This window comes from Canis lupus, chromosome 10 (genome assembly GCF_003254725.2).
Source record: "Canis lupus dingo isolate Sandy chromosome 10, ASM325472v2, whole genome shotgun sequence".
Lineage (NCBI taxonomy): Eukaryota > Metazoa > Chordata > Mammalia > Carnivora > Canidae > Canis > Canis lupus.
In genome coordinates this window covers 528,887-551,635 of record NC_064252.1, presented here as the reverse complement: position 1 = coordinate 551,635, position 22,749 = coordinate 528,887, and the positions used below count along the sequence as shown (strand labels likewise).

General features: G+C 49.8%; 1 protein-coding gene across 12 annotated transcripts; it reads right to left on the bottom strand.

The window, feature by feature from the left end:
- Window positions 1–2: 2 nt before the first annotated feature.
- On the bottom strand, window positions 3–22,664 carry DGKA (diacylglycerol kinase alpha). 12 transcript variants are annotated; one of them, XM_025477063.3, is made up of 25 exons: window positions 22,559–22,664; window positions 22,331–22,449; window positions 16,608–16,752; window positions 16,120–16,193; window positions 15,656–15,788; window positions 15,330–15,404; window positions 14,826–14,875; window positions 14,388–14,462; window positions 14,083–14,202; window positions 13,858–13,972; window positions 12,458–12,546; window positions 12,210–12,329; window positions 11,915–12,013; window positions 11,624–11,707; window positions 11,334–11,407; window positions 11,099–11,173; window positions 10,606–10,691; window positions 10,425–10,514; window positions 2,459–2,619; window positions 2,149–2,213; window positions 1,818–1,908; window positions 1,102–1,300; window positions 880–1,000; window positions 623–683; window positions 3–349 (listed from the first exon to the last, which is right to left on the bottom strand). In XM_025477063.3, the coding sequence occupies exons 3-25, from the start codon at window positions 16,669–16,671 to the stop codon at window positions 266–268; spliced, it is 2,205 nt and encodes a 734-aa protein (XP_025332848.1). In that variant the 5' UTR covers window positions 16,672–16,752; window positions 22,331–22,449; window positions 22,559–22,664; the 3' UTR covers window positions 3–265. The 12 variants fall into 12 exon arrangements, with proteins under 12 accessions (XP_025332848.1, XP_025332847.1, XP_048971600.1 ...); XM_025477062.3 differs by lacking the exons at window positions 22,331–22,449; window positions 22,559–22,664 and adding exons at window positions 17,824–17,871; window positions 21,637–21,742; XM_049115643.1 differs by lacking the exons at window positions 22,331–22,449; window positions 22,559–22,664 and adding exons at window positions 17,824–17,871; window positions 17,999–18,054.
- Between the last annotated feature and the right edge of the window lie 85 nt (window positions 22,665–22,749).

Here is a 22,749-nt window from a genome sequence, read left to right as displayed (position 1 = left end):
AGTGAGGGGAAAAAGTTATTTTATTCAGATGAGGCACTTTCAATGTATGTGTTAGTGGCATGTGGGTGTGTGTGCGCACGTGCACGCGTGCACACACATGTGCATGGAGAATAGTGGAGGTGGTACAGGATAATAAATACTGTGAGGGTGAAGGAACACTCCCCTGAGCTGGCAGGAGGTGTGGCAGCAATGTACAGAGCCTAGGAGGAGAGTCCAGGGATGATGAGGTGGGTTCAAGGCTGGCTTGGAGGCTGAAGTGTCCCCCTCAGCATAAGAAGCCAAAGAAATTGGAGGAGCGAGGGGGTGGGCCCACAAGCATGGGCATCTGGTTCTTGTGGGTGATCTTGATCTGGAAGGGAAGGGGGCATGTTCAGAGGCAGGACCTGGACCCTTGAGGCTGGAGCAATAGAGATTTGGGGAAAAATCTGTGGCGTTAGGGTGAGTTGCCAGGGTCCTAGAGAGGCCATGTCAGGAAGGCCAGGGGCTAAGAAATCATGATTTGGGAGGAATGGTGCACAGGGGAATTTTAGACATTGAGATGAAGTAAAGTAGCTGTGGAGTGGAGGCTTAGGATCCATGAAGCCTGAGGGTTCAGTTTTGGGCAGGCACAGGCGATACTCACTGTACAGGGCGACTGCATCCAGGGTTCTCCATCAATTTGCATGGGGAGGGTTTTTGTGGTGCTGTGGGAGGCCAGAGCAGATTGGTGGAGATTTCTTTACCAACTGAATACCAAAACTCTGTTTCTTAGCTTGGTTTTGAGAGCCTTTGTTACTGAGGAAGATCTCCTAGTAAAGCTCCTCCCTACCATCCCCATGACCCTTCTGCTCTCCTGGTCCTACTCCTTTTCTCAGAGCCCCTGGCCAGAGTTTTCCTTACTGGAAGGTGATTTCAGAGCACTTGGCCAGCCGACGTCCAGCATTCTTGAGCTTGGTATATATCTGGCCCATCTCAATTGCACCCTCCAGCCCAACTACTTCCAGCCGTTTGTCAGTCAGGTCTGGGGGTGGGAAATAAGATATGTTTTGCAGGAGCAGGGTGCCTCCAAAGGGAGCCACACCTTCCCCTCATCCTGCCCACTCAGCTCCCAAGGCCACTCACCTGGTACACAGGTTTTCAGGATGTCTGGGTCAGTGATGACTTTAGCTGCAGGGCCTAAGGCCTGGTTGATCCCATGGATATCTCCATGAGGTTTCTTGGTATCACCCCAGAGGTTGGAACCACCATGCATGCTAGGGATGTTCAGCACCGCAATGCCTTCTAGGGACAGGTTGCTCAGATCCAGTGGTTTCCCACAGATCTGAGAAGAGGAGAGCACAAATCCTCACCTACTGGCATAATTGTGGATGCAACCCCTCCATCCAGCAGATGATGCCCTCTAGGGACAGGTTGCTCAGATCCAGTGGTTTCCCACAGATCTGAGAAGAGGAGAGCACAAATCCTCACCTACTGGCATAATTGTGGATGCAACCCCTGCATCCAGCAGATGATGCCTTCTAGGGACAGGTTGCTCAGATCCAGTGGTTTCCCACAGATCTGAGAAGAGGAGAGCACAAATCCTCACCTACTGGCATAATTGTGGATGCAACCCCTGCATCCAGCAGATGACAGACTGGGAAGGCCAGGAGTTGGGGATTTGCAAAGGATGAAGGGAAATAGGGACCAGTGTATTGAGAACTCGGGAAATTGGAATTGGAGAGGTGGGAGGTCAAAGTATAGGTTCAAGAATAGGGGACGTTCCTGAGGGCACCTGTGGAGGAAGAAACTAAGGTATAAGAAACTAAAAAGCATGTACGGTTGGGTCTCATCACACCCACCTCAACTGTCAAAGACTCCTCCAGTTTTTTGCATGTTGAGAAGATAGATTCAGAAGTGGCGAATTCGAAGTACCAGAGCTTGTTCTTCATTCTGTGTAAGCCCCATGTAAGACCCAAAGAGACAGGGGACAAGTTATACAGTGCTGGCAGAGAAGAACTAAGTGACAGGGAAGGACATTGGCCTCCTACTCAGGTCCTTTAAGGAAGAGGATGGCTTTGGTTGAGGGAGGGGCTTCTTAGAGGTGCCACAGCCTAAGTGCTCTGAGTCAAACTTGGCCACAATCTGGTCCCTGCCACTGAGTGTGTCCACACCCACCCCCCTTTACCTCACCTGCTGTTGAACTTCTCAGGATATTTCTCTCGCATGATATGGAATCGGTGAGCAATAGAGGCATCCTGGGGAATTCAGGGCACTAAGATCAGAGGACTGCCTCCTTCTCAGCGTGGAATACTCTTTAACTCCCCCATTTGGCAACAATGTGTCCCATGTTCTTTTCTTGAAACTCACTCCACTGTATCCCACTCCCCATTTCTCTGTGTCACAGCTCCTTTAATCTCTCTCTTTTCTTCCTAACCAGCTCTAGCTTCTCCCTGGTTGACCCGTACTTCCTCCCTAGCCCTCACACACCCACTTCACTGACCACACCGATGGAAAAGTAGTTATTGATGATTTGAAAGGGGACTGGGTCACTCTTTTCTTCAGTTTGTTGAGGTATCACCTCCACGGACCATCGATCCATATGTACCACCTTACTCATCTCTAAATCCTTGAGGATCTTCCCCAAATTCTGTCCCTCATATCCTAAGGATGGGGAAGAAGACAGGTTAGAACTAAGCCATGGATCTCAAAGGGCCCTCTTCTCCTGGCCCCACAAATTTCCAGAGATCCTCTGCCCTGCTTCTGAAGACCTTTCTAGCCCTAGCCGGTGAAAGGGCAGGGTGCTTGGTCATAGCTCCCATGGACCAATCTCTCTCTCTTTTTTTATTGTTATTTATTTTTAAAGATTTATTTATTTATTCATTCATTCATTCATTCATGGAAGACACAGAGAGAGACACACAGAGACACAGGCAGAGGGAGAAGTAGGCTCCCCACAGGGACTCAATCCCAGGACCTCGGGATCATGACCTGAACCAAAGGCAGATGCTCAACCACTGAGCGACCCAGGCTTCCTCTCTCTTTCTTTAAATGTAAGCTCTACGCCCACTGTGGGGCTCAAACTCAGGATCCTGAGACCAAGAGTGGCAGGCTCTACTGATTGAGTCAGCCAGGTGCCCTCCTATGGACCAATCTTAAGGTCAGTCCCTGCTGACCCTTTTCTCCACACTGTCTTAGCGAAAGTTTCCAATGTGTGTAGACATCTAACAATAACACCAAAGTCCATCTGAAAGATTAGAGGAAACAGCCAGGAAAATGCAAAGTGCTGAAAAAGATGAGTGAGGACTAAGGATTCCCTCTCTCCCACACACTTCCTTTCCCTATTCTACTAGAGAGAACACAGTATGAAGCAGTGGTGTCAAAACTGTGATACTGGCACAGTGAATAGAATAAAAAGTTCAGTAGTAAAGAATAGAGTGCCCACAAATAGCCTCAAGTATTTTTGGGAATTTAGTATATGATGGCATTTCAAAGACATGGGAAAAAGACAGATTACTCAATAAAGGGTGCTTTATGTAGAAGTCATTCCTTATACCAAAATAAATTCAAGATGGGTCGCAGAATTTAAATGTAAGAAAGTGCAATAGAATTTGTACTAGCAGAAAACATGAGTGAGTACACGTTTTTTTAAATCTTTGTGTGGAAAAGGCCTTTCTAGAGCATAATACAAAACTGGGAGCCAAAAAAGGAGAAGACTGATAAATACAATTGTATTAAAAATTAAAACTTCCTGGGGCACCTGGGTGCCTCAGTCAGTTGAGTGTCCAACACTTGGTTTTGTTTGTTGTTTTTTAAAAAACTTTATTTGATAGAGAGCACAAGCAGGGGGAGTGGAAGAGGAAGAAGCAGGCTCCTCGCTGAGCAGGGAGTCCAATGTGGGGCTGGATTTCAGGACACTGGGATCATGACCTGAGCCCGAAGGCAGACACTTAGCCAACTGAGCCACCCAGGAGCCCCATGATGCTTGGTTTTGGCTAGGGTCATGATCTCAGGGTTGTAAAGTCGAGCCCCACATCAGGCTCCATGCTCAGTGGGGAGTCTGCTTGGGATTCTCTCTCTCTCTTTCTCTCCTGTTGCCCATCCCCTTGCTCTTTCTCTCTCAAATAAATAAATCAATCTTTAAAATTTAAAACTTCTGTATGGTTAAATAAATAAACATACACCTTAAAAAATACAGGGATCCCTGGGTGGCGCAGCGGTTTAGCGCCTGCCTTTGGCCCAGGGCGCGATCCTGGAGACCCGGGAACGAGTCCCACGTCGGGCTTCCGGTGCATGGAGCCTGCTTCTCCCTCTGCCTATGTCTCTGCCTCTCTCTCTCTCTCTCTCTGTGACTATCATAAATAAATAAATAAAAAAAAAATTAAAGTCAGACATATTTATAAAAAAAAAAAAAAAAAAAAATACAAACTAGGAAAAAATATCTGCAGCACATATAACAGACTAACTTCCTCAACATTTAAAAAATGCTTATAAATTACTAAATCTAAAAAAATCAATAAAAAATGGGTAAATAACACAAATAAGCCGATCATAGAAGAAGAAATGCAAATGACCAATATGCAGATAAAGATGCTCAGTACTGGAACGCCTGGGTTGCTCTGTAGGTTAAGCATCTGCCTTAGGCTCAGGTCATGATCCCAGGTCCGGGATGGAGCACCTCACTGGCGGGCTCCCTGCTCAGTGGGGAGTCTGCTTCTCCCTCTCCCTCTGGCCCTCCCCCTGCTTGTGCTCTCTCTCTCTCAAATAAATAAAATCTTTAAAAAAGAAAAAGATGAGGATCCCTGGGTGGCTCAGCGGTTTGGCGCCTGCCTTCAGCCCAGGGCGTGAGCCTGGAGTCCTGGGATCCAGTCCCACATCAGGCTCCCTGCATGGAGCTTGCTTCTCCCTCTGCCTATGTCTCTGCCTCTCTCTGTCTCTCTGTCTCTCATGAATAAATAAATAAAAATATTTAAAAAAAAAAAGATGCTTAGTATTACTAACAATTAAAAGAATTGTAAATTAAAACAATTAGTTACCTTTTTGTTGCCTATTATATTGACAAAGTATAGAGTGATTGAGAAAACCAAGTGTTGATGAGATTATGAATAAACCAGCACTTTCATGTACTGTTAGTTGGAGCATAATTTGGTATTTCACTTTTGGAAGACAATTTGGCAATTTTTATCACAATATTATCAAATTTTATCAAAACAAATATTTTGATACAGCAATTGCACTTTAAGGAATTTCTCTTATAGACACAGACACACATGTGAACAGAGATGTGTGTACAAGGATGTTTGCTGAGGTACACTCTAAAACAACAAAAAACTGGAAACAATCTAAATGCCTGTCAACAGGGAAAGTGTTATATAAATTATGACAAATCTATGCCAAGAAATTATATATAGCTATTGCATACAGAATGTAATCTCTATGTACTAACATGGAGAGATCTCCAAGACATATTATTCAATGAAAAAAGACGTCCTAGAACAATTTTTGTAGTATGTTCCTATTTACGTTTGTTAAAAGTTATGTGTGTGTGTGTGTATAAAAACAGGAAAATGAATGCAAATAAGACACAGTGGTTATCTCTGGGGAGGGGTGTGGAATGCGGTGGGGCATAGGAGGAGACCTATATGTGAACACTTACACGTTTTACTTTGTAAAGTTTTTTACAGTGAACAGGTACTGATACATTATTCGTGTAACTTTTATTTATTTTTTATTTGTGTAACTTTTAAAAAGGAAATAACTAGTTAAATAGAAAATATTCATACTCTTTGAACCAGCAATTCTATAAATATCTCCTAGAGAAATTCTCACATCTGTGTGAGTGCGGAAATAAACGTGCAAGGTGTTTCACTGCAACACAGTTTGTAATAAAAAACTGACCACTACCCAAATGTCTACCAATAGGGCACTAGTTAAGTAAATTATGGCATATTCACACAATGGAATGCTACTAAGTAATAAACAAAAAGAGTGAGGTAAATCTGACTACATCAAAAAATAATGATAACCAAAATGAACTGTTTAGTTAACATAAAGAAAAGCATCAATAGTGATCTCATTGTTTAGGAACATATTAGTATGTGCCTAGAAAGAAAATATGGAGGAATAGATTCCAAAACTTTTTGGAATAGATTACAGGGAAACTTTTTGGCATGTATATTTGAAATGTTTGAATATTTTTTACCACAAGCATGTTTTATTTTTGTAATCAGGAAAAAAAATGATTAAAAAAAGAAGTCTCCACTTCCTCACATTCCACTAATGGTTCAACCCACTGTAATTTGCCTTTCACCATGCCACCCTGCTGAAACTCTTCTGGCAAAGATGGCCAATAATTCCTGCCAAAACCAACAGTATATCTTTAGTCTCATTTTAACTCATGAAACTCCTCATTTGGCCTCTAAAATACTATTCTCTAAGATACAGAGAACCCTCTCTGACTGTTCCTTCTTGGTGTCTGTGGGAGGCAAATTATTGCCCTTCAAAGATGTCTGCAGTCCTTTTTTTCCCCCTTAGGATTTATTTATTTGAGAGAGACAGCACTTGAGCATGAGTGGGGCAGGGGAGGGGCGGAGGGAGAGGGAAAACAGACTCCCTGCTGAGCTGGAAGCTGGACCTGAGATCTTCCCATCTAGAGATCATGACCTGAGCCAAAAACTTGAGTTGGACGCTCAACCAACTGAGCCACCCATCTTTTTTTCTTAAGATTTTATTCTTAAGAAATTGTTACATTTGACGTGGGGCTAAAAACTACAACCTCAATATCCAGAGTTGTATGCTCTACGGACTGAGCCAGCCAGGCGCCCCAAAGATGTCCACATTCTTATCTCCAGAGTCTGTGAATATGTTGCCTTATATGGCAAAGGGACTTTGCTAATGTGATTAAATTAAGGATTCTTCTTTTTTTTTTTAAAGTAAGCTCTACACCCAACATGGGGCTTGAACTCATGACTTGGAGATCAAGAGTCACGTTCTCTACTGACTGAGCCAACCAGCTGCCCCTAAATTAAGGATTTTTTAAATGAGGAGATTATCCTGGATTATCTGGGCAGGCCCAGTATAATCACAGGAATCCTTATAAGTGAAAGAGAAAGGCAAGAAATAAGTCATGGAAGGCGATGTGACAGTGGTTGGAGTGGTAACCAGCAATGGCTGGTTGGAAGTGGAACCATGAGACCAGGAATGCAGGCAGCTTCTAGAAACTGGAAAAGGCAAAGCAAAGAATTCTCTCCTAGAGCCTCTAGAAAAAGGCTGCTAACACCTTGATTCTAGTGCAGTGAGACCTATTTTGGACTTCTGACCTCCAGAACTGTAAGATGATAAATTTGTGTTGTTTTGGGCAACCCAGGTGGCTCAGCAGTTTAGCGCCGCCTTCAGCCCAGGGTGTGGTTCTGGAGACCGGGGATCCAGTCCCGCATCAGGCTTACATGGAATGGAGCCTGCTTCTCCCTCTCCCTTTGCCTGTGTCTGTGCCTCTCTCTCTCTGCGTCTCTCATGAATAAATAAATAAAATCTTTTAAAAAAATTGTGTTGTTTTAAGCCACTATTTATGGTGATTCGTTATAGTAACAGTAGTACGTGAACAAAGACTTTTTTATTTATTACTTTTAAAAAGATTTTATTTATTTATTTGACAGAGAGAGAGCACAAGGAGGGGAAGCAGCAGGCAGAGGGAGAGGGAGAAGGCTCCGCTAAGCAAGGAGCCTGACTCAAGGCTCAATCCCAGGACCCCAGGATCATGACCCGAGCTGAAGGCAGACGCTTAACCAACTCAACCACCCAGGCACCCCCAAGACTTCTTTAATAATGGATTTTCCTCTGCTCAACTGTTAAATAGGGTGTTTTACTAGGATGTTGCATCCTTTCCCTGGGTAAGCATCTACTCTCAGGATGTCAATTACTTCCTAGGAGCAGATGACTCTCAAACATGTATCTTTCTTTTATTTTTTTATTTTTTTAAAAGATTTTATTTATTTATTCATGAGAGACACAGAGAGAGAGAAAGAGGCAGAGACACAGGCAGAAGGAGAAGCAGTCTCCATGCAGGGAACCCGACCCGACATGGGACTTGATCCCGGGTGTCCAGGATCACACCCTAGGCTGCAGGCGGCGCTAAACCGCTGCGCCACCAGGGCTGCCCAACATGTATCTTTCTAATACCTATTTGTCACTATTCAGTACACATTTCCATCTGGGTGCTCCACTGACACCTCAACTTAGTATGTCCAAAATGGAATTCATCTTCCTTAAACTGGTCCTCGTCCTATATTCTCTATCTTTTTTTCTTAAAGATTTATTTATTTATTTATTTATTTATTTATTTATTTATTTATTTATGATAGGCACAGAGAGAGAGAGAGAGAGAGAGAGGCAGAGACACAGGCAGAGAGAGAAGCAGGCTCCACGCCAGAAGCCCAACACGGAACTCGATCCCGGGACTCCAGGATCACGCTCTGGGCCAAAGGCAGGCACTAAACCGCTGAGCCACCCAGGAATCCCCCTATATTCTCTATCTTAAATGGCATCCCAAATGCTCACCCCACAAAATAGAAAATGTCCCACACTTGTCTTTACCTCCTCCTCCACAACTCGTTAGTTACCAAGTATTGTGGTTTCTACCTCATAAACTGCACTGCTGTTGCCTTTGTGTTTGTGTTCAGCATGTTTTGACCAGACTATTCCAATACAGGTAGTTTCTTATCCTGTCTCCTTCCTCCAATCCATCCTACACAGAGCTCCCACTGTGGTACTCCTTTCATCTCTTCTTCAAATCTTATGATTTTTTTTCCAATATCAACACAAATTTTCATTAGTGTTGTATTTATATCATTATTTTGTGATTTATGTTGAATTGGCAGAAACTGCTATGAGAATATCATTTGCAGAACATGCAGTGAACACCCAAAATACATGATTTCAAAGTGTCTAATATTTGAAGTAAACACAAAGTTAGATGTTGAAGATTTAAAAACTGACCGGGGGCACCTGGGTGACTCAGTCAGTTAAGCGTCCAACTCTTGATTTTGGCTTAGGCCATAATCTCAAGGTCTTGTACCCACAAAGGGCTCTGTGCTCATCAGGGAGCCTGCTTCTCTCCCTCTCTCTCTTCCTCTCCCTCTGTCCCTCCCCCTGCTCACATATGCCCACTCACACACTTTCTCTCAAATAAAGAAATCTAAAAACAAAAACAAACAAACAAACAAACAAAAAAAAACTAGCAAAAAAAATTGGTCAGATATGTATATATGTAATATTTAGATTAAAATATGCAGATATGTTTATATCCAAGAATAATATCTTATACAACAATTTGTATTATATATAGAGAATATAACTTATATATACATCTCCCTATTTTTCTCATTGAGTTACATTTTTCATGAGTTCAAGAGTTCCCTATGCTTCCAGATTTGCACATTCAAATGCCTCGGTGGCTGGAAAGGTGAAGTGAATGAGTGAATAGCAGGGAGCTGAGAAGATAGTGGTAAACTGAAGAATATATGACCCACTTCTTAGAAATAAGCAAGGTTTAAAAAACTTTAAACACTGCAAGGCAAACAATGCAAAACAATACAAATAATTTCTGTGGGCTGTCCGCTTTCAATCTCTGGCAGGATAAAGTCAAAAAGTCCTCAGCACGGCATTCACGATCTGGCCCTGGTATGACTCAGTCCTTCCTCTCCCCCTTCCCCACCTTGCACTGCATGTGCCAGTCATAATGAAGGACACACACTTTCCCTCATGCATGTACTACTAGGCTTTTGGTGGCTCCTCTGGCCTCACACAACTTCTTCTACCTAGAATGCCTGTCACTCTCCTAGCAGACCTGTATTCCATAACTTCTGCAAGATCTCAGGGCTGGACTCTGAGTCCAACAGCCTCAAATGAAGACACCTCAAACTCAACCTGTCCCACCCTGACCTCTTTATTTACCAATACCAACCCCTGAACTCTTTCTGTTTGAAGGGAGACTAGAAAGTCTAGAAATCAGAGTTTATTTAAGAGACTGTTGCAATTGACTTGGGAAGAAATGATTATGAATGAAATGGTGACCCCTGATTGATTGGCTGAGTGATTGAATGAATCATGGCCAAGCTCCCTGCCAGCTGTATCACTTAACATCTGGCTTAGTTCTTGTACAACCTTTCTTATTCCCACACTGTCCTCCATATTCCTTGATTCTCTGAGCTCTCTGCATTGGTTGGGGAGAAATAGAAGGATGTTTTTAGGTATATGGGGAAGAGGACTGTCACCTTTGACCCTTCTAGGTTCAGACTGTGGTCCTTGATTCTTTCAAAGCTTTCTTCCTTGGGGACAATCCACTTTGGTAATCACCCATCTGTGCCTCCCTTCTTCCCCAATCCTCTTTCCATAACAATGCCTTTCTATGTGCCTTTCCCTTTCTACCCAACTCCCCCTATCTCCCAGAAAAATAATTTCTAACCACTTACCTCCTCCCCATCTCAGGCAACGAGCCAGATCATTTCCAGTGCCCAGGGGCAACACAGCAACGGGAGGCACAACAGGCAAGTTGGCTTTGTCTAAGGAGGCAGGTCAGGAGATGGATGGAGGGAGTCAGCTCTAGAAGGCCAATCCCCCAGTGCCCTTCCTAGAGCCTCTCCCCGTACTGACCTATGGTCTCTAGAATCCAGCCTACTGTGCCATCTCCACCACACACCAAAATCCGGCAACCAGGAACATCCCTAAAGAATCTGAGCCTGAGAGAAAAGGAGAGAGAGAAGATGAGGAAGGACTATAGGATTGAGTCTACCAACTCTGGGACAGGCACATGACTTCTTATCTCTCATTCCTTATGACCCCCTATCCCTCTGTCAAAAGACTTGTTTCTGTTCAGATCAGAGAAAAAAAAATACAATGGGGAAAGTTATAGCCACTCCTGAGTAGTTAGGGAGAAACTGGTATCCTCATGTTTTGAGATCAGAACAAAGATGAACCAGAAGACTCAGGGGTAGGGGCTACCCAGTGACACTCTCGTAAAAGCAGCATTCTGAATTCTGCTTTCCTGGGGTCCCCTAGCCCTGCCCTCCCAACAGGTACTCTTCTCTGCCCTCCCCTAACATACACAGGCAGACTCATACAGATACAGCCCCTAACCTATACTCACCCTGGCTCAGGACCATCCTTTAGGAGGTTGAATACCTGTCGAGGATTTAGTAGATACTGGAATTTCCAAAGCACCCTGTATGAGGGAAAGAGGAAAGTTTATGGTAGGGGATGGAGAGTCTGTATTCCACCCTCTTGATGTCCTCCTCAAGGTATGTCCCCTCCATACACACAGATTCCCAACCTCTATTATTCCTTTTTCTCCATCTTAGAAGACCCAGTGTATCTCTTCTCACCTCTCCCCCTGCTTCCCGCCACTCTTAGGGTTGACGAAGACCAGAAGTGGGTGGGTATTAGGTACAGGATCAATCTGCATTTGGGAAAAAACAAGGGTAAGCAAAACAGGATTTTGTCAGAGTTGAGATGGGCCTTGGAGACAGTGGCAGAAGGCTGGCCTTCCCTCAAGATGCCTTCCCCCTCCCTACCACAGTGGGGCTTTCAGAGAACAAGCGCCATTCCCCATGTTTCCCACTTCATCCCCACCTATGAGGGCTCCAACCAAGAAAAACCCACCCCCTACATGTACCCGCAGAGCCTCAAAGGTGCTCAAATTTAAGTCATCCAAGGTCTTCTGGCTTGTTTTGCTAATTTTACGCTCCTGTCCAGAGGCCTAGAAAGGGAGGAAGGCAAAGGCAAGGAAAACTGGATTATATATGAATCCCTGAACAGATGAGCGTCTGACTTGAATCCTAAAAGTATAGGCTCTCTGCTATAAATGGCATGGGGTGTGTGTGTGTGCACGCGCGCGCGCGTGTGTGTGCATGTTTCAATCAGGCACTCCTCCTGTCCCCTCCTAGCCACTGCCCAAGGGTCTCACCAGGACACTGGGATAAATGGAAGATGGAGGCAGGATGTGATCCCGGAGCAGCCCACAGTCACACTCATGACCCATGGCTTGCAGGCAGTCATCATGAATCTGAAAGACAAGATGGGCACGCAGACATCATGGAGGGAACCCCATCACCTCTCGAGTTGAGGGTCTACTACTGGAAAGAGAGCCCTTGGGAGCAAGGGCAACTGTGGCTCTGAGGGAGATGCAGTCAGGGAGAGCAGGGCAGAGAGCAGTTTAAGGGAGGGGCCCCACCGCGGCTGGAGGAGAGCTCCCAACTGACCTCTAGGTGGCACCACACACAATGCAGTCCAACTAGACTGTGGTAAATGCGGATCTTCTTCTGACACCGGTCACAACGGCCAGACACACAGCCTCCTCTCACCCACACATGTGACTGGATCTTGGGGAGAAAGGCAGCCAATGTCTGAGAGGGTCTGGGCAGGGACTAGGGGAATGCTGAGGACAGCAACAGGCCAAGGGCTAGGGCCAGGTTGCGGGTGGTATTGGGGTGGGCATGGGATCACTCACACCAATGTCCTTCCGAGACTTGGCATAGGTGCTGACTTCACAAGGCAAAGCCTTCATGGCACACTGGTCATGAACGACGTACTTACAGACTGTGCGAGAAGGAAGAGGATCAGAGCCTTAGTTGCAGCCCTTCCCTCTATTTCCTTCTCACCTGAGTAGAAGATGGGATCATTCACTGAAACAAGACCTCCAAGCCCTTGCTGCGAGAGTGTGGTAGAAAATTAAATTTTGAGGTGGGGGCTCACTTCTAAGACCTGTGCCCTTTGGGGATCCCTGGGTGGTGCAGCGGTTTGGCGCCTGCCTTTGGCCCAGGGCGCGATCCTGGAGACCCGGGATCGAATCCCACATCAGGCTCCGGGTGCATGGAGCCTGCTTCTCCCTCTGCCTGTGTCTCTGCCTCTCTCTCTCTCTCTCTCTCTCTCTCTCTCTGCGACTATCATAAATAAATAAAAATTAAAAAAAAAAAAAAAGACCTGTGCCCTTTGGTCACTCTTCCCCATAAAAGAGCAATTGCTACCACATGCCGACGCCCACTCCTGCTATATGCCAGGAGCTCAGTTGGTAGATGTAAAGGAGGCCTAATAATTTTAAAAATTATTATTTACTTTTAAAATTATTTAAAATCAGCAGCTAATTTTTATTGCAGACTTAATAGCAGGTACATGCACCATGTGAAGTACTCGTCTCACATCCTATTTAATGCTCACAATGACCTCATTTTTAGTTGAGAAAACCTCATTTTAAATTGAGGCTTAGGGGGCAGCTCCGGTGGTGCAGCAGTTTAGTGCCGCCTGCAGCCCAGGACGTGATCCTGGAGACCTGGGATCAAGTCCCATGTCGGGCTCCCTGCGTGGGGCCTGCTTCTCCCTCTGCCTGTGTCTCTGCCTCTCTGTGTCTTTCATGAATAAATAAAATCCTTAAAAAAATAATAAATTGAGGCTTAAAGACGTTACGTGGCTATGTTGTACACCTGAAACTCATGTAACATCATGTGTCAACTATACTTCAAGAACTAAAGAAAGTAAAAAAAAAAAAAAAAAAAAAAAGAACTAAAGAAAGTGAGGGTGCCTGGCTGGCTGGCTCAGTCGGTTGAGCACCTGCCTTCAGTTCAGGTCATGATCCCAGATCCTGGAATCGAGTCCCACATCAGGCTTCACACTCATTGGGGAGTGGGGAGTCCGCTTCTCCCTCTTTCCCCGCTCATTGCCATTCTCTCTCTCAAATAAATAAATACAAATCTTTGGGGGAAAAAAAGGAAGAGAAAGTTGCATGGCTCTCCCACGTAACTAGTCAATGCAGAGCCCAGGGTTCAAACCCAGATCTCTCTTAAGGTCAGAGCACCACCCCTGCAGATAGCTGGCCTGCCCCTCTGCCCCCAACTCTGGGGCCCCCTCACTCACGGTTGCAGCTCAGCCCCTGTTTGCCAAGCCCAATGCTCGACTCGCACAGGTTGCAGTAGACCGGTCGGGGGAACCTCTTGGGTCTCCACATGTGCTGCCCATTGTCCTTCAGAGTCTGGGAGGACACAGCAGATGCTAGGGAGGGTCAAGCCCTTAGAGTGCCCGCCTCTGGCCGACACAACCCAAGGCAGCTCTTACTGATCTTCACAAGCCTCTCCTACTTACCATCTCCAGACCCAGCAGCACTAGCAGTGGCACGGTGGTGGCCCCAGCCCGGAGCCACTCAGCGAGGGAGACAGAGCCGCTGCCGTCATAGTCAATTTCTTTCATCATCTCCTGAAGAATCTGAGCAGGGAATGAATGGACGGGACTTTTAGTATGAGTGGCCCCTCAGATCTGACACCTCTGCCCCCTAGCGACTTCCAGCCCAGGCCAAGGAAACCAGGCTGCCTGTCAGAGGTGGGGCTGGGTAGATTCAGGACTCACCCCGAGAGGGCACAGGGAGGGGCAGGAGGGAAAAACTGCCTTACCGGCCTCAGTTCAGACACATCCCAATCCAGGTACTCAGCCACTCGCATCATCTGTATGATAATTCTGTCCACTTCCTGGGGGCCAAGAGGTAAGAGCCACAGCCACATCCCACCTCACTACCACCATACAAACTCTTCTCTAGAAATCAGGGTTCCTGGGGTCCACCCCAAGAGCCACCTCTCATTCTCAGGTGTTTCTGCCAAGTAAATGAGTGTCTCTGTGCGTTGGTATGTTTGCAAGGCAGCCTCCGATTCATGTCTCTAGCCTCCTCCTTTAGGAGGCAAGAGCTGGGGACCCACTCCCAAATGTAGTCCTGGAGGACTTGACTTTTCCCTCTAGCTTCCTCTGTTTCTTAAAATCCTGGAAGAGTTGGGACAGGGGGGCACAGACAAATGGACACATACTCCCTTGGCCGGCATACAGGTCCCCCAACTCACTGAGCTGTCCAGGATCCCATTTCTGTCCGTGTCGTACAGCTTGAAGGTGACTGTGGGGTGTTTTAGGGGGGCCAGGGTCAGTTTGTGAGGGATACCCCAAAATTTCATAACAGAATACAGAGGGAAAAAAAGGATGGAAGAGATCTTTTAGATGAAGAGTCCAGAGCCTGATGCTGGGACTGAGAAGGGAGACAAAAGGGGCAGTGAAACAGGCCTGGATTACACCCTTGGTGAATATAATAGGGGAGACAACCCCACAACCTCAGAAGAACCCAGGCCACCCACATGAAAATGTACAGGATGTGGGACCTGGGGTGACCAAGGTGAATGGCATTAGGCATAAAGAGTCTAGGGGAACGGAGGAAATGGGCCCATTCTCTGGCCCCACCTTTGTCTGGCCCTGTCAGCCTTTAGGAAGCCTGAAAAAAGGAGGGAAGGAAGGCTGGGAGATACCCCTCTCCCATCTCCTTTCTTCCCCTCTCCCAGTCCAGGATGGCCACTCACATTCTAACTTGTCTTCTGGGCGGCCACCCTCCAAAAGGGAAAAGTAGCAGGAGACGTCACTGAGACACACCACATCTGCTTACAGAAAGGACAGCAGATCTGAGGTTGGGGCTCTCTCCATCCTGCCTGGCTCCTCTCTTTTTCTCAGTCCCAACTCTTTCCTTTAACTGTCCTCCCTCCAGCTCCAAGACCAGCATTGCCATCCTCCATCTCTCTTCCTCAGCTCTGTCCCCAACCCGTGACTCAACTCAACTCTCACCCCCAAAACCCATACTACTTTGACTTTTCTTCCGGAAGTCCAGCCAGTCCCACCTACTTGACCGTACCACGTATCACAGTGTCTTCTAAGCAGTGACCCGTCTTGAAGGATTGAAACAATGCCAGGCTTAGGTGATTGGGGATGTTATCTGCTTCCAGGTAGATTTTCAAAAATTGCTGGAATCCCTCGTACCCAATGGCCTATGATGAGAGCAAGCATTACCCTAGGGAGTAGGCAGGACGGGAGCGGGGACTGAGGAACTAGAAGTAGGACTGAGACAGTGAGTGCAGAGCGAAGAAGCACCCAAGGCGGACCCAAGAAACTGTGGTTTCTTCTTAAGGCTGAGTCTTCACTTATAATCTCTTGCTTTGTTCTATAGCAACAGCTGTGGTAACAATGGACGCTGGGGTATCCAGAGGGAGGACAGAAAAGGGGGGCCCAGAATCATCCCTGGGAGTTGGGAATCCCAGTGGAGCAGCGAACAAAGATGAGAGGAGTTGGTCAGGGAGAGGTTGCCCAGAGACCACTCACATCTCCTTGGAGATATTCTGACATTTCGCCCTCCTCGAAGAGCTTCAGGACATCGCTGACCTTTCTGGTGGAGTCTAGGGTGTGAAGAGGGCGCAAGAGCGTTAGTCTGGTTTGGCTCTCCCTGCCCTCCGCCAGAGTCGGCTCAGACACCCGACAGGAAGGCAGATTGGAGTGAGCCGAGGAAAGAAATTCCAAGAAGAAACCCAGAAATGCAAAGAGAAACCCCCGAGAACGACGCTTCAGATGCTGCAGAGTGGTGCCTCTGCTTAAGTGTCGTGTCTGAGACCTGGGGCAGGCAGTGGAGGTTCCGAGAAGGTGGGCGGCAGCTGCCACTGCGCCCAGGCCCCATGTCCCTCTGGCCTCTTCCCCAGCGCGGCCTCCCTCAGGAGCGGACTGGCTGAAGGCCACGGGGAAGTCAGGGGAGGGCGTGAGGAGCAGGGGGCTGTGCGCTGGTTTCTGCAGAACTTCAGGACGAGAGGAAGACTCACATTCCATGTACTTCTGCAGCTGGGCGAAATCACTGGGGCTTATCAGGCCCCTGTCGTTGGCCATCTTTCTCCCTTTCCTCAGGAGGACCACAAAGGCAGCTCGGCAGTACTTGTCGCGCCTGCGCTTAGGCTTCCAAGGGGCGCCCTGGGAGGAGATGAGAAGGGTGTGTGGTGCAGGGGCCGCTGGCGGCGCTTTCCTTCCGTCTCCTCCGTCGAGCCTCCACTCCTGCTCCCTTCTTCCCTCCTCTGAGTCCCTCCCAGGTCTCTTCCTTTCCCCCTGCACCCCTTCCCTAGGTCTGTCCCTCCCTAACCCAGTCTGTCCTCTGTCTCTGCTTCTCTGAGAAGCAGATAACGTCCCCTTCTCTGACAGATGTGTGGCTCTGTCCCCTCCATTTCTGGATCCTTCTCCAGCCCCCTGGTTTCTCCCCCAGCCTGTCTTGATTCATCCCCGGCCCCCCGCGGTCCACCGGTCTCTTCGTGTCTCTGTGGGGGTGTCCCTGGCCCGCTCCCGCTCTGCTCCGCAGTCGGGGCCTCCCGAGAGCTCTCTCCCATCCCGGATCCCACGGCCCGGGCCTGCGGGCGGTTCGCACGGTGTCGCCGGCGCGCCTCCCCGGCCACGATCCCATCCTGCGTGGCCCTGGCCCGGCCCCCGCCGCGCCCCGCCGCCGCCACCCGAGCCCCCCACGGCCCTCAACGACCCCAGGCGCCTCCGGCCCCGCCCGCCCGCGCCCCTCCGAGCTCCAGGCGCGCGACCCCGGAGGCCGCGGTGGGGGGGCGAGCGAGCTGCGGGGAGCTGCCGGGGTCCGGGGGCGGGGGGCAGCACCGGGGGCGGGGGCGGGGGGCAGCACCAGGTCCGGGGGCGGGGGGCAGCACGGGGGGCGGGGGCGGGGGCAGCACCGGGTCCGGGGGCGGGGGCAACACCGGATCCGGGGGCGGGGGGCAGCACGGGGGCGGGGGCCAGCACGGGGCCCGGGGGCCGGGGCCAGCACCGGGGGCGGGGGCGGGGGGCAGCACTGGGTCCGGGGGCGGGGGGCAGCACGGGGGGCGGGGGCCAGCACCGGGTCCGGGGGCGGGGGCAGCACGGGGCCCGGGGGCGGGGGGCAGCGCCGGGGGCGGGGGGCAGCCCAGGACCCCGCGGCAGCGGCGGCAGCGCGGCGAGTCTCGCTTAGCAGACCGCGCAGCAGCGCTAGGAGCCCGCAAAACCACAGCTGCTCACATCTGGCTCGCTTGCTCAGCTCTGATACCGCTGGGGGACCGGGCACATCTGTAAAATGGGAGGAATGATGCCCAAGTGCCACAGCTGTGAGGGCTGAGTCCAATAACGTATGCCAAGTGCCCGCGCCCACGGGCGACTGGCAGGTGCTGTACTGAAGCAGAACCACCGATCTTACGAGGTAAGGAATTCCTGGCAGAGCCGTTCTTCTCATGAGGACACGGGAGTTCTCAGAGGGTGGGACCTCCCGAGGCAGGTGCTAAGTGGAGGAGTCAAAGCTGTACCCCAAGAACCTTGGGACGGGCCCTGCCGGTCTCGTCGCCCCCCCGTTCCACTCCCCCCCGCCCCGCCTTCTCGTCCCGCTGCCCTCCTTGCCGCCCCCCAGGCCGAGCTCTTCCCCGCTCAGGGCCCAGACACCCGCTATTCTCTCCGCCTGGAACGCTCCTGCCCGCTCTCGGCGGAGCTGACCACTTGCTCAGCTGAAACGTCAGCTCCCTCAGGACACCTTCCCTGGGGTGCCCGAGGGGCTCCGTTGGTTATAGGCATCTGCCTTTCTTTTTTCTCTCTCTCTTTCCTTCTTTTCCCCTTCATTTTAAAGATTTTATTTATTCATGAGAGAGAGGCAGAGGGAGAAGCAGGCTCCCCGCGGGGATCCCAGGACCTCGGGATCACGCCCTGAGCCGCAAGCAGATGCTCCACAGCTGAGCCCCGGCGGTCCGGACACCTGTCTTTGGCTCAGGTCGTGATCCCCGGGCCTAGGGACTGAGCCCTGTCCCGCGTGGTGCTCCCTACGCAGGGGGAACCTGCTTTTCCCCCTCCCTCTGCCCACCACTCTGCCTTCTTGTGCTCTTTCTCTCTCTCTCTGTCAAGTAAATAAAAATAAGATCTTTTTTTTTTTTTTAAAAAAGGGACCTTCCCTGACCTTTCCCTCCTAAAGTAATCCCTGTCTCTTGCGTAGCACCTTCCTTCATTTCCTTCACAGAACTTATCAGGAGTGGAAATCACCTTGTTAATTTATTTGCTTTGTTTACTGTTTGTCTTCTCCCACCAAAATGTAAGTTCCACAAGGGCAGGCACTTCTCAGTATTGGTCACCACCATATCCCCACGACCTAGAACAGTGCTCAGCATGTTGTGGGCACTCCGTATTGCTTGTACAAATCCTTGTGCAAAGTTAGGGAGCCATATGTTGGAAAATATTAGTCCAAATACGGTTAAATGGGATGCTGGAGTAGCCATCCTGACAGGGAAATATGAAATAATTTGGAACACATAGAGGAGGTGCTAAGTAGATTTTTGTTAAAAGAATGAATTTTGCAAAAAGCACTTATTGTGGCACTCCATCTGGGGCTTCTGCTGCCCCTTTCCCACTCACTTAGCATTTTTTTGGGTAAGGCTCAAGGAGGCAGTTAGGGCCTACAGGAATTTCCTTTCTGATGGTGCAAGAATCATCTTTGCACCAAGGGGACCTTGGGACATCTCTGCTGTCCACGTCTGTGTAGTATACCATTCCTGCTCTGGGGGCTCTCTGGGAACACTAAGAGGGGGATCCTGAGACACCGATTATTCTGGAGAAAGGACTCCACCTCTCTGGCTCTTTTCAATGATTATAATCCAACTTCTACTGATCTAATGAATACATAATAGTCTTAGGGCTAATTGGGCCCGTATGGCTTAATTAGCCTCTGATTACCCCTGGGGATTCTTAGCTGGCTCCAAGTTTCTAGGAAATGAAATCTGAGAGAGAAAGTGACAAAGAGAGAGCAAAGGAAGGATAATGAACATGAGAGAGGACGCACCTCTCTTTTCATAATGACCCTTCCGGGGATCCCTGGGTGGCTCAGCGGTTTGGCACCTGCCTTAGGCCCAGGGCGTGATCCTGGAGTCCCGGGATGGAATCCCACATCGGGCTCCCTGCATGGAGCCTGCTTCTCCCTCTGCCTATGTCTCTCCCTCTCTCTCTCTGTCTCTCATGAATAAATAAATAAAATATTAAAAAAAAATAATGACCCTTCCTAGTCCCCCAGATCTTACGTGTGATTTATAGTAGAGGTTAAGAGAATGGACTTTTGAATGAGACAGGCATGGATTAGGCTCTTGGGTGGGTTATTTCATCTTCCTGAACCTGTTTCCTCATCGGTAAAATGGGTTCTTAGAGAAATCAGTCACACCATGGAGATTACGTAAGGTAACATGTGCGGTATACTTAGCAAAAGGTATGACACAGAGGAAGAACTCATAAATGTTAGCTGTTATTATCATTGTTGTCAGACAAAGATGGTACATAGAGAAACACATCTGGAGATTAGGAAAAATGATGTCTTTGACCCAGGAAGGCATCAATTCTAGGGACTCCCAGCATCAGTGAAGTCCAGTTGTACACTTCCCCCCTGTGTGTCATCTCAGGCGCAGACATGTAGTATCAGGATATTGCACTTTGCCTTCGGAAGGGTGAGGAGGTGGCTAGATACTAGACTGCTAGGGTCCAAGGACACCTCTGGGCTGGAACCCGGATATAAAGGCTCCTGGTATCTTTTCAGTTGTCCTCTCGACTTCTTTCACGCACTGAAAGTTTCTCACCTTTCACCCTGTTGCTGAAAGGCAATAAACTATAGGATCCTGCACTCTAACGAACTGGAACAAGCCCAATTTTGTCCTCCCTCCATCCCAGCCCTGAGGCTATAACCTGGGCTAGTCCAGGCGAATTCCAGGGTTGGGAGGGTGGGGTCTGCTGCCTGCCAGCAATGTGTGACTCACACTTCTTTTCCCTCCCCTGGCTTCCCTGTCCGCCCCTACCAATTTGAGGTGAGAAAGTAAGAAGTTGAGTTCGAGGCAGAGAATCCTAGAACATCCTCAGAGCTGGGAAGTACCGACTCTCACACTGTACAGAGGAGGAAACTGAGGCCCAGAGAGCCACAATCTCAGGGTCACATCCTGACTCTAGACATCCTGTCCTTAGTCTATCCCATTAAATCGTAGTGCCTCTGTTTTCTAGATCTGACTTTAAACAGTAAATACTAAAATTGCTGGTCACCGAGAGATAAATACGATTTCCAAGGCCAGTGCAAACATTTAAAGTTTCCTTTTTCACTTCAACATCCATCAGTCCCATTTCAAGTCTTATAAATTCACCATTATTCAAGAATCAGCTATGCCCCCAGAACATTCAGGCTGACCCCGCAAGAAACCCAAGAGGCCAGCCCATGCTGGATTACCTGGACTGCTGAATCCCTTGGCCACACCAGGGCCTGCGTCCTGCTTCTCTTGCCCAGGACTGAGGGAGGATCTATTCCTTCTTGCTCATCCCTGCTACTAGGCAGGGCCCCCGGAGAGGGAATCATTTTCCTTGAAATCTCAAAATTCGCTAAGCCTCCACAAACACTGCAGGTGGTTCGTGTTGCCCGGCTCCGGGGTGGCGTGTGTGTCGGTGTGTGTAGCACAGGGGGAAGTTACGGGGTTGGCAGGGTTGGGGATGTGGGTTCTTACGTTCTGAGGCCGGGGAGATGCCCAGTAAAATGCACGTTTCATCCGCAGGAGAGCCCATTTCCTCCATTTAAAGGTGAAAAGTGGGGTTCAGCCCCAGGTAGTTTCAGAAACTTCCCGGTGACAGGTGTGGGAAGGATGGGGAGGGGGCAGTTGGGGGCCAGGAGGCCAAGCGAGAGCCCTTCTGCCCCCGAGCGGCGCTGTGGAGGCTCCAGCACCGACTTCGCTTCGACTCGGGTCGCGAGGAGCCCGGGCTCCCCCTCCCTCCGCGCGGGCGGGCCGCCCCCCCCCCCCGGCCCCTGCCCCCCCTCCCCCGCGCCCGCGGGGTCTCTACCTTGCTGCGGAGGGCGCGGCGGGAGCCGGGGCGCGGCGCTGGAGCCCAGGCCCGGCCGGGCAGGCGCGGTCGCCGCGAGGCCGCCCGGAGCCTGACGACACAGCTGCCCGCCCCCGGCCCGCCCGCCCGCCCGCCGCGCCCCAGCCCGCCCCAGCCCGCGCCCCAGCCCCCGCCGCCCGCCGCCCGCCGCCCGCCCGGGCCCCCCAGACCCCCGGGCTCCCGTCTGCGCTTCCCATCTTCCGCGGGGACAGCCCGCCGCCCCCGGCCTCGCCCCTCGCCCCTCGCCCGGCTCCCGGGGGCGCAGACGGCGGGGTCCGGCCCTCTGCTAACGGCTGCCGCCGCCGACTTCCCCTCCCGACCCCTTACCGTGCACCATCGACCGAATTCGTCCTCCGAACATCGCACAGCAAAGCCTAGGGTCCCAGAGTCCACACCCTGGGATACGAAGGCCCCCCTCCTCCCGCGGGCTCCGCACTGCTTCGCACCATTTGAGACCCCCTTTGCCTTTAGCTTTCTCACCTCCCTAAAACCCAAACCCCAGACTCTCAGGCTTGTTTTGCCCAATGTAAGTTTACCTCCTTCTCTCAAGACTCAGGGCCTTCCCTTAATTCTGGGTTTGGTGGTTCAGGTGCAGAGAGCACTGGGTCTGTGTCCACTCTTTCTCCATGCCCTGACACCCCCCCCCCCACTTTACCTGCTGGCCTTCGGAGGTCCTTGGCCAAAAGTAGGGGTGAAAGAAGATCTTTTCAGTTCCTCCTGTCTGGAATCTGTTCAGAAGTTAAGGCTCTTGGGGCGGCATGGATGATGGTGAGGCTGGTAGTGAGTGCAAGGGAGATAGAGGCCTAGGACTTACTGGTAGGAACTGGGGACCCAGGCATCCTGCTCCCTGGCCCCGCCCCAACCCAGGCTAACCCCCTCCTACCCCTCATTGAAGTAGGGTACAGTAACAAGGGCTTGAGTTCCTGGAATCTTCCCTCTTACACCTGGTGATTGAAGAGAGGGGGTTGGGGGAGCTCTGACTGGAAGGGTATACAGTGTGGCGTGTGTCTGTTGTGTATATACATACACACACACATAATATATACATACTTTTGGTGGGGGTTGGAGAGAAGG

Coding starts and splice junctions, on each gene's coding strand:
- DGKA (XM_035696292.2), bottom strand. CDS start 21,160: ATGATTCCCTCTCCGGGGGCCCTGCCTAGTAGCAGGGATGAGCAAGAA. Junction 12,547..13,857: donor ACAGGGGCTGAGCTGCAACC/GTGAGTGAGGGG, acceptor CTTCTCGCACAG/TCTGTAAGTACGTCGTTCAT. Junction 684..879: donor TGCTCTGAAATCACCTTCCA/GTAAGGAAAACT, acceptor GGCCTCCCACAG/CACCACAAAAACCCTCCCCA.